Source organism: Cryptomeria japonica, chromosome 9 (genome assembly GCF_030272615.1).
Source record: "Cryptomeria japonica chromosome 9, Sugi_1.0, whole genome shotgun sequence".
In the NCBI taxonomy this organism is placed as follows: domain Eukaryota; kingdom Viridiplantae; phylum Streptophyta; class Pinopsida; order Cupressales; family Cupressaceae; genus Cryptomeria; species Cryptomeria japonica.
The window spans coordinates 27,928,316-27,939,890 of NC_081413.1; the positions used below are offsets into that span (position 1 = coordinate 27,928,316).

Here is an 11,575-nt window from a genome sequence, read left to right on the forward strand (position 1 = left end):
GGAAATATCTTCATTGTTTAGCATTAACCGTAGGATAACAAACCTCAAGCTAATCAAAATTTCTTTGCTGACCAATTTACAGTCAATAAAACAAATGGAAAAATCTAAAGATCGTGCTGAAAAATTTACAGTCAACAGTCAACAAAACAAATGGAAATGTCTATAGTATAGAAGATCATGCCTAGAATTTTATGGTCTGTGGATGCTTATCAGTTGATGTAGTCATCAGACATCATCCATATGAACAAGTGGTTAATAATTCCTTTTAATCAGGTTTGGAATTTGATGATCTATTTGATATTTTAATAGAATTTTAGTTGGTATATTTCAATTTAAAAATTTATTAAACTGTATAACTTGACTTGCTATATTTTATATAGTCATATGACACTTTAAATTATTAATATTGATTAAAATAATATTATAGATAAAATAGGGGATGACCCCGTAGCGTGACGGTAAGTCATGAGCCTTGTTGTTATGGCGGTCACGAGTTCAAAGCTCATGCCTTTCATCCCATAGGTGCCCATTGTAAGGCACACGCTAGCAACAAGGGGACACAACTAATGACGTTGATAGAAGGGGGGACACAACTAATGACGTCGATAGAAGGTTGCACCCATGCATGGCATTCGAGAGATAAGGAAACACATACATGCAATATCAGAGAGATAAGGATACACCTATGCACATGTGGCACCGGAAGAGAAATAAGGGTGGAATTGCCAAACATTCTTGAGGGTGAGATCCCTAAAAAATGTGTTCTCACTAGTTCAGAGCTCTAGTCAAAAGCATTATCAACTTCGGCCCCTTACCGATGAAAAAAAAAATTATAGATAAAATAATATAATTTTTAAATTTATAATATTAATATATGTCATTTTATATGTATATTATAAAAAATATATCAATTTAAAATATTTGCAAAAATATAATATAATTGTTGTTAATTTTTAAAATATTTTAATAAAATTATATTAAAATGATCAAATTTCCACAATCCATATCAATTGACCATATATCATATCCTTGCATTCTCTAAGCATCCTAATCATAGAGTGTGATCCAAAACATTGATGTAAAAAAAAAGGCACACAATCAAAACCAAAAGCAACTACAAGAAAATTATATTGATTTTTTAAAATACGTATTTAGAAATTTTGTGTGAATTGTGACAGTAGATTGAAGGTTATGTTATTACTCTATTAAATTTATTGCTTATTTCTATTTTTAAGAATTATGTTTCTAATCTAAAAATACTTAATGAATTTAAATTATACATAATAATATATTTTAAATTTTTTTTAAAGATTATTTTAAAATTTATTTTAATATAGAATATTTTAAATAATTATTTTTCATAAATTAAATGTTTTGACAATTTATATTTCCATTAAAATTTCAAATGATCAAGTCATCATAAAATTTTCATAAGATGGGTAGAGGTGACCATCAAATTCCAACCTTTTAACTATTGAATTAAGTGAGATATGATATGTAAATAAAAAAGATGTAGCATATGATTTGAATATAATGTAAGTGTTAAATTCAATTGCACTCTTGAACACATATACTACCACTAAGTAATACTTAATTCTACATAATCACTATATATTTGATTAAAAAGTCCAAACGTATTACGTGAGTTGGATGCATTTAAGTTTCTATTAAATTTTTTATAAGAACTCTTAAATTTGAGATTATAAAAATAAATCCAATGCTAGATACAAATCATTCTAAAAAAATTAACTGAAAATTGATGTAGTAGATGAAAAGGTATAAGGTCTATTGGAATAATATTAAGTAGTCATGCAATTTGGTGGCTTCAATACAATTATTACAACCCTATTTTCTTTCTTTGGTTCTACACCTTTAAATAAACACTTAACAATTTATGTCACTTAAACATTTCATAGGCTTTATTTATGCTAACATTTGGAAATATATTAAAACTTTTAATTTAGTTTTAGAAAAGAAGAGCCTACACATTAATTAAAACATTTGGAAATATTTTTAAAAAAAGCATCCTAAACAATTTGGTTGCCTATCATTGATTGGGGAAATGATAAAAATAAAATAATCTCCTTTTGATTGTCAACTTCCATTAGGATATGTTTGATGCACTTTCCTTTGCTTGTCAATATTGTGAATAGGTTTTTAAAATAGGATACTTTATTGATGTCATGCTAGGAAGATCAAATGAAGAGGTCTTAACTGATACCAAAAAATGCAACACACTTATAAGACTTTTGTCAAATGAAGGATATGACATATTCCTCAATTACTTGGCAAATTTTGTTAGCAAAATAATGTCTCAACCTTCCAATGATAAAAGAGTTCTATTGACATTGTGATATGTTATCATAGTCTAATATTTGTTGAGTTTCCTCTGGATCCGATTGGTGACAAGCTTGTAAGAATCTTGCTTTGCAAGTATATTTAATATATTGGGCAGCTTTTAGAGAGTGGTTTTTTTCTCCTAAAAGGGTTTTCCCCATTTAAGTCACTGTGTTGTGGTACACATGCTATTTATTTTTATTTACGATACGTTTTTCTAATTGTTTTAATGATCTACAAAATATTTTTCATTACCCTCCTCTCAAGGTTATTGTAGGAAGTTGTTCAACTACTTAACTTCCTTACAAGTCATATTAGAGCCTAATCATCTTTGGTTTCAGTTGTGGGTTGTTGGATTTTTTGAACTAATAAAAATTTGAGTGGGCGCTAGTGTAAAGGATATTTTTTGATCTTGTTGAGAATTTTTATATGGCAAGTTCATTAGGGAAAAAAGAAGTGTATAAATTTTTTTTAAATAGTTTTGAGAAGTGAAAGTTGAAGATGGAAGATTGGGTAATAGATGGAGATATGTCAGATGTTGCTGATGCGAATGTCTCAAGACCTTTAGATTCTACTATGGTTAATTAGTATTGATGTCATGGAAATGGGGACAAGGCAACAACAAAGTTCAATGTTAATAAGTTAGTTTCAACCATAAAAACAAAACAAAGAACTAAAAACCATTCCAAACATATCAAGAGAGATTTCAAAAAGCATGAAAGAAGTTTAACAAAATAAAAGAAAGGAGAAGAGCCTCCCTAAGATGCTTCCATGATGCCTTTTGATGCTTCTCCCTTGTTTCTCTCCTCTCCAAGTCCCAAATGAGTGTAGCTCTCAGCTTTTAGCACTAGCCATGGATGCCATATGGAGATTCAAGATGGTTGAATATGATAAGCAAATACTATGCAAGAGTAGATAGTGATGCTATGAAAAAGCTCTATGCTAATGCCAGTATAACAACAATACTCTAAAATGCTTCTCTTTTGCTTGAGGAGAAGGGTTCTATTTATAGAAGAAATGGGGAAATGAAGGGTTAAGATTGAATGGTTTAATCAAGGGCCAAGTTTGAAAGTTGGGGATCCATGTGCACAATTGGCACCAATAAAATGGTGACAAGTGTCAACATAGGATTGGGTTGAGAGAGGAGGTTGGAGACATTAAAGGCCTGAGAAGACTTCATGGTTATCTAGAAGGTAAGGGTCAAGCCTAAATTAGGATTACCCACTGGATTAGGAGTTAATGCAAGGATAAACCTTTGTGCAAATGATTAAGAGATAATCATGGTCAAAGCATTAAAGGCTTGATGAGACCCTTGGGTTGGGTAGAGGTTGAGTCAAAACAAATGTTTTAACCATGTGGGAGGGTTTGAGGTAACCATTAATGGTTATTGGAGACTTTGGGGATTAAGTGGTTGAAGGTTGAAAGCCTTCAATGGTTATCAAAGACTTTGAGCCATTTAGTGGTTGAAGGTTGGAAGCTTTCAAAGGTTATCCAAGACTTTGAGGGTTAATTTGTTGAACACACAAAAGCATTAATTGCTTTTCAAAGACTTTGGAGTCTTTGAGAAGTGACTCCAATTTGCTTAGGAATGTGACAATATTTAAGGGATGGATTTAGGCTAATTAGGAAGGGTTTAGAAGAATCTAGAAGGGGTTTAGGCATACAAGTGGATTTCGTAGGAAAATGCAAGTGGGAGAAATTTTGGTATTTTCAATTAAAATAAAATCATTTATTTCAATTAAATGGTGTAATTTGCATTTGGATAAATATTCAAATAAATATTAATTTATTTAAATGAGAAAAATGAAGATAAAGCATTAAAATGCTTGAAGACTTTAAGGGAAACCATTAAAGGCTTGAAGACTTTAAGGAAAACCATTAAAGTCTTAGGAAGACTATAGAAGGAAGCCATCAAGTTTGAAGACTTTAAAGCCATCAAGTTTGACTACTTTAAGGGAAACCATTAAAGGTTTCAAGTGGGTGAGGATAAATAGGATTTTAAATAAATAATTTATTTAAAATAGTTGTGCAACTTGCTTTTGTAGGAAAATACAAGTGGGTGGAGGATAAAGGTGATTTTAAATAAATGATTTATTTATTTAAAGGTGAGAGGTGGGATTTTGGGGGTTTTAAATAAATATTAATTTATTTAAATGTGAGAGAAGATTTAATTAAATAAATATGATTTATTTATTTAATTAATGGTCTGAATTTGGTTAAGTGAATTAAATCAAATAAATTGAATAATTTATTTAATTAATAGGAGAAGAGGGTTAAGATGAATTAATTAAATATTAATTTAATTAATTATTAATTGATGGTTAAATAATCAAATAAATACTAAGTATTTATTTAATTAAGTGGACAGATTTATGTGACTACAAGTATGATTTTATAAATTGTAAAGATAAGGGTCTAATTAGATTGTGCTTGGTAGACTCTATTCTAATCAATTTCCATGAAGAGACCTCTACAAAAAAGGTATCGAATAAGCTTGGTGAGAAGCATCAAGCTAAATCTTTATTGAATTAGATTTTATTGAGGAAGAAAATGTACTCCTTGAGAATGGAAGAGTGTGGACAAATTATAGACCACCTATAAGAATTCAATATGTCAGTGGCTCAATTGACATCTATTGCTGTGAAAATGGATGAGGGGGAGAAATTCTAGATCTTTCTTTCGTGTTTTTCTAATTTATGGCATTCTCAAGTGTTAGATATCAATAGTACTTCTGTTATTTTGAAGACTAAAGATGTGGTGGGTGCCTTATGTGGTGAAGAGATGAAAATTAAGGTAAACATCTATTTGAAGGAAGCCCTAACTATTCACGGGAGACTTAAAGAAAAAGGCAAGAAGAATGAGAAGCGTGATAAATCCAACTCTAGAGGGAGATCCAACCACCTAGATAGTCCAAAGTCATTTGCTATAATTGTGGTAAATTAGAACACATCTATAAGGACTAAAAATAAGAAAAGAAGAAATAAAAAAATCTGATTCCAAGTTTGAGAAGGAAGATGGTGATGGGTTCATTGTAGCTTTGGCCACTCATGTGGGTAATGATGGATGGTTAATTAGTTGAGGTGCCTCTTTTCATGTGACTTCGAATAGACAAAGGTTTTATGAATATGAAGAGTTCAATGGAGGTAAGGTGCACTTGGGTGATGCTTCTCATTTAGTTATTATTGGGTGTGGTAAAGTAAAAAAGGTTAGTGGTGTATTGTATATCGTGACACTAAAAAACAAATTATTATCTATGAGTGAACTAATAGGTGTAGATGTGTAGGTAGTTTTTTTTGATGCAGGATGTAAAATGGTGAAGGGTTCTATGGTGATTGCTAAAGGTTTCAAATTTGGCACATTGTATAAGCTAGAAGAATATATTGTTGAGTGTAATAGAGTTTTTCTAAAAAAACTATGGATACTTCATTGGAAGATTTGAAGGTTTCACCTTCAGCTGATGGATATGGATTTTGTAAACCTGAGGGTGATCTTTCTTCTAAAGAAACATTTCCTATAGAAAAGACCATGTTATAGCACTAGAGATTCAACCACATTGGAGAAAAGTGTCTAAGGACCTTGAAAAATAAAAACCTTGTTGAAGTTTTGAATGATAATTATCTTGATTTTGATTTCTATGAGCATTTTGTTTATGAAAAACAAAACTGCATTCAGTTTTACTTGAGCTCTCATAAATATAATGCTATTTTAGATTTTATTCATTTTGATGTTTCATTTATTGATAATTAAAAAAAAAGGCTATCGATATATTTTCTAAAGAGTAAATCTAAAGTTTTCAGTCAATTTAAATAATTTAAAGAAATGATTAACTAGTATAGTCCTTTCCCTATTTTGGGCCTCCCTTTGCATTTATCCTTCATTGGGCTTTGCATTTGGAAAGTAAGAAAAGTTTCCCTATATCGGCCTATGATGAAAAATCAATCAATTAACCCTAATTAACGAGTATATAAGACACATTTTCCCCTCGTATTTGCATAAGCGAAAGTAAGGTGAACAGATATTATCGTTATTCAAGAATTCGAGCAATCAAGCATTCAAGAATTCAAGTATCCTTTCAAGCATTTAGCTTCTCAAGTCTCCTTTAAAGGCTAAGTGTTGCATTCAAGTCGAGGATTCAACCATTGAAGAGGAGATCTCTTTGACATCCTATTCTACATATCCCTCAAACAATTTTATCAACATTTCAATTGCATCCTCTCTTGAGCTGAATTCTACTTCAGTCATTTACTTTCATTTATTTGCAAGTACTTTTTCATCATTTGGTTAATTCCAAAACCACGGTTTGAGCTGAAGGAAAATCCCCAATCCCAACAAAATTTCTTCTCTTTTTTGTTTATAGGTTGCAGGTGCGTAGCTGTATTTGCAGATTCGGATTCCATTCTCAAAGGCGGAAAAACCCTTTTTGGTGTGCGGATTTTTTGGAGGACCGTGTGCACTTTCAACATGATCCCGACAAATTTCACCTAAATTTGCAGGGGAGCTTCGTCTCGGCCTCTTACTGCTAATTCTAGGTGCACAAATTGATCTTGGATTTCTATCTCAACTTATAATCATTTCTTTATCAATTTTACACTTAGTCTTAAATCGCATAATTCAACCTATTGTACTCTAAAAGAGGGGTTACTTTTACTTTCTAATTTCATTGTCAATTCACTTATCATTCAATCTCTTGAGATTGGATCTAGTGAATTATGCCCCCCTATTTTAAATGTAATGTGTGTGAGAGGTTGAAGAGAATCTTTAGTGAAACTTTCACTCCTTTCCTTGAGGAGAGAAAAACTTTCCTCTTGACTTCTCCATCACCTTTTTCACCACATTACAGAAGGGCCTATTGAAATATACTTATGACAATAATACCTAAGGGCTTCAAGAAGTTTCTTTCATTACTGCTATAATATAATGGTAATTGTATCAATTACTAGTTTATTATTCAAAATTGGTATAAGCCATGTGTAGGATGAAAGGGCATTAAGAGATACATTTCTAAAAGTTTGTATGGGTTTATTTTACACAAGAATATTGGTGTATGTGATGTTTATGTATATATTAGGGAGGTATAATAAGGTATAAGGTTTTCAATAATTGCAAATCGTTGGAGCCTTTTTTTTCTTTTTGGAGCAATAAGGAAATAAAGAAAGTAGTTATAGTTGCTAAATTTGAAGGGTGTAATGTTCCTACCTGGAAAATCGAAACACAAAACTATTTTTAATTGAAAAAGATTTATCAAACATTGTGAGTAGAATTTTGAAAAAGACACAAAATACAAATGAAGCAACAAAATGGATAGCTAGAGGTTGTAGGCCTATGAAATTAATTTGTCTTGGCTTATATGATGCATATTTGCATCATGTTAATTTAATGAAGACATCAAGGGAAACATGGGATGGTCTTAATGCTAAAGTATCCATAAAACAAAAAAATTTTGGGTTGAAGATGAAAGAGGGATATAATATTGTTCAACACATAAGTACATTTTTTTCTCGCCTTAATCAACTTGTAGGTGTAAACCCCAAAATCAATGATGATGATGCCAAGCCAATCTTACTTAGTAGTATACCTTCAAATTTTGATTATATTTTTTTCACTTTGAACAAAATTAATCTGTTTGGAAACTATATTTATTTACTTAATTGATATAGGTAGAGTTAACAATAGTCACTTATTTATTCAAGAAAGTGCTTTTATTGTTAAGAAGTCTAAAATTTCAAAAAAGAAAGAATTCACTTTATTATTATCAGAATATTGGACATGTGCAAATGAATTGCATTTGCTGGGCCAAAGATCTCGTTGATGGGAAGTTGGAGAAATAAAAAGATCTTGTTGCGACTAAAGGTGAAACACACTTTTGTGGTGCATACAAATGACTCATCTAATGATAACAACTTACATCATAGTGCCAAAATTGATGAAATATTTTTTCTTTAGAAACTAGAGAAGATGATATATCAAAGGTTGGAGGCAATGGAGGTAGGAAGATATCTATTAGATCCCAAGCTAGCTTCTCGCTTAGGGGTGCTTCATTGCATGAGAAGCACCCTATTTGAGTTCCTGGAGAAAACAGGGGCCTTGGCATCATGTGTCCCTTAAAGGAGCAATGGGGGAATATTTTGATCATTTGTTAAGAAATTGATAATACATTAGACGCAGTTTGGGAGATGTAGACTTTTGGAGGAAAGTTGTCTCATGTGCAACAATAGATGATGCATTAGACATACTCAGAGGAGATGTGGAATTTTAGAGGAAATGTGTCTCATTGTGCATGGAGTGTGGGAATAATTTTATGTTCTCTCATGTTGTGAAAATTGTTATAGGTTCTATAGTTAGGAGATCCCTTAATGCAATCAGTTTGGTGTTTCATGAGTGAGCAAGGAGAATTAGTGAAGGTGCTTCATCAAAGTCTCCATAAGGGTTGTGCTCAACCCTTGCAAAGTTCCCCTCTTATTTGAATCAATGTAATAAAGGAGGAATGTTGGCATATTATATTGCATAAACAACTAGTTAGTTGCTATGACAATTTTGGTGTTATTCAGTTTTCAACTTGTGTTTTTTTTGTATTTCCTATTTAAATGAATATCATTGAGATCAATAAACATATCAAATTTTATTTTTTATTTTCTATATTACTCTCCCATAGTCACTTTGTGACCACTAGTACCTTCATATCACTTTTTGATATATTATTTTTGTGGACTTTAAAAGTCTCAAACAAATTACTATGATAATTATTTTTATTGTAATATAATAAGAAAAGGACCTTATCCTTTATTTAAATTACTAAAGAAAATAAAATTATAAGGAAAAATAAAAATTCAATTTATTCTCTTTAAATACTATGTAAAAATTAAAAAATATTAATAAAAAACTTTAATAGAATAATCCACTTTTATTGAAAAAAAAAAAAACAAATTCAATTTATTCTAAAACCTACATATATTAAAATCTTATATCATTCTTATACAACTTAAATTATATATACAATTGAAAGGGTTATTATTTGCACAATGAAACCTTTCCTTTGAATCTCTCGGATTTTCTTCCTGAAAAGGTCAAAATTGGATTCTCTGCTTCAACAGGGCTTTCGAACCAGACGCACACAATTATCGCATGGAATTTCTCAAGCGAAACCAGTTGGGGACATGATAAACCGCAACTTTCCGTCATAATGGCCCCTCCGCTGGTCGGGTTCGTGGTTGTACTTATACTCAGCGCTGCAATCTACAGGCTTTATAAGAAGAAAACAACAAAATCAGATAGAGACGTGCAAATTCCGGATCCCAACGGCCCGAAGAATGATAAAGTTTCAGAAAGAGGTGATGATGAGATAAATCCCACTAGAAGCCCTCGGGTGTACAGGTATCATTGCAAATATTCATCTGGTATTACTTCTAGAGAAGAATTAAAAGAAATTTGTGTTTTCCGTTCAGGTGTAGCATGTAGTTGGATGTATTATAAAATATTTTAAATCGTTGACTGTAAATACAGTTATGAAGAGCTAAGTAGAGCGACTGCTGGATTTAGTGAAGATTTAATACTCGGAAAGGGAGGATTCGGAAGAGTTTACACGGGAAGTCTAGAGGATGGAGAAATAGTGGCGGTGAAGAGAATTTATCAGAACTCTGAGGAAGGGCTTAGACAATACGAATCAGAAATTGCAATAATTGATAGCTTGTCACATCCTAATTTGGTTCCCCTTCTAGGATGGTGCCACGACAAAAACGGCGAACTTCTTCTGGTTTACAAGCATATGTCCAATGGCAGTCTGGACAAATATTTGTTTGCAGGAGAAGCTCGGATTCGGGCTCTGAGTTGGAATGAGAGATTCAGTATAGTCTGCGACTTAGCTTCGGCTCTTCTCCATCTGCATGAGGAATCACGCCCCCGAGTTCTGCATAGAGACATCAAATCTAGCAATATAATGTTGGACTGCAACTTTGTGGCACGCGTTGGAGACTATAGTTTGGCTCGGTTGATGGAGCACGATAACACGTCTCGCTACACAAAGCCTGGTGGAACGATTGGCTATATTGCGCCAGAGTGCTTCCAAACATTGAGGGCTAGCTTCGAATCCGATGTCTTCAGCTTTGGTGCCGTGGCTCTGGAAATTGCCTGTGGAAGGCCCGCGTTCGACAGAGATCTTACGTTTTGCAATATGAGTTTGGTGAACTGGGTTTGGAGTCTGCATAAAATGGGACAGATACTTGATGCAGCTGATAAATTGCTTGATAAGGAAAGAGATGGGGTTCAAATTGAAAGGTTGATGCTCGTCGGATTGTGGTGCTCCATCCATGATTATAGACAGAGACCAAGAATGCAGTTAGTTCTTGAAGCCTTAAAATTTGAAGCTGAATTGCCTATTCTCCCATGCAGAATACCTGGAGAGCCTCATTGATCCAAGAAAAAGAGGTTGATAATTTTCACATCTTTCCGCTGTATATATACCTGTGGTATAGATTAAGTGTGTTAAGGTTTTAAGGCAGATGAGTGCTATTATGTTGGTGAGTTGTGATTTTAGCTTTAGAAATAAAATTGAGCATATTGAAAACCAAGTGGAATATCCAGAACAAGAGCATCTTCGGTGTGCTTTGGAATTGAATTTGTTTCCAGAATCCTCAGTTTTATCATAGCTTTTACTTTTCCAACTACTTAAATGTTTACATTACAGATTCAGATATATAACTAATTTATGCTTATAAATTCGGTTTTGTGACTGGACAATTAGAAGTTATATTTTTGGGTATCTGTCTGATCCATGGTTATTACCTGTGCAATTTTATTGGTCTTTTAGAAATGTAATGACTTGTTTTTTTTAATAAATAAATATAATTTTTTTTTCTTCAAAGATTGAATACAGTCAAGAGACTGAAATATAATAATAATGTATGTTGTCTGCACTAAACAGCCATCCACCAAACAATAATACAACTCACTGTTATCAATGAATTAGTGAAAGAACCTAGCCAATGTATACAACCAGCCCACATGCATGACCAATAAAAACATAACAATGAGAAGTTAAAAAGACCCATTAAATTTTGAAAAAAATTATCTTTTTTGTGTAGTTGTAAGATCTGTAGTTTAATAATGTTCAATAGGTTGCTGGTTTTAATACATTCTTTGGTTTCATATGTTTGGATAAAACTTTTGAAGTTATGCTTCCTTCCGAATTAAATGATTTGAAAATATAGCCAAACACCCACTCTTCTATATATTGAACAAAATA

General features: G+C 32.1%; 1 protein-coding gene across 1 annotated transcript; it reads left to right on the forward strand.

The window, feature by feature from the left end:
• Positions 1–9,517: 9,517 nt before the first annotated feature.
• LOC131064346 (L-type lectin-domain containing receptor kinase VIII.1-like) lies at positions 9,518–10,744 on the forward strand. Its single transcript, XM_057998453.1, has 2 exons — positions 9,518–9,708; positions 9,838–10,744. Exons 1-2 carry the CDS (start codon positions 9,518–9,520, stop codon positions 10,742–10,744), a joined length of 1,098 nt encoding a protein of 365 aa, XP_057854436.1.
• Positions 10,745–11,575: the final 831 nt, after the last annotated feature.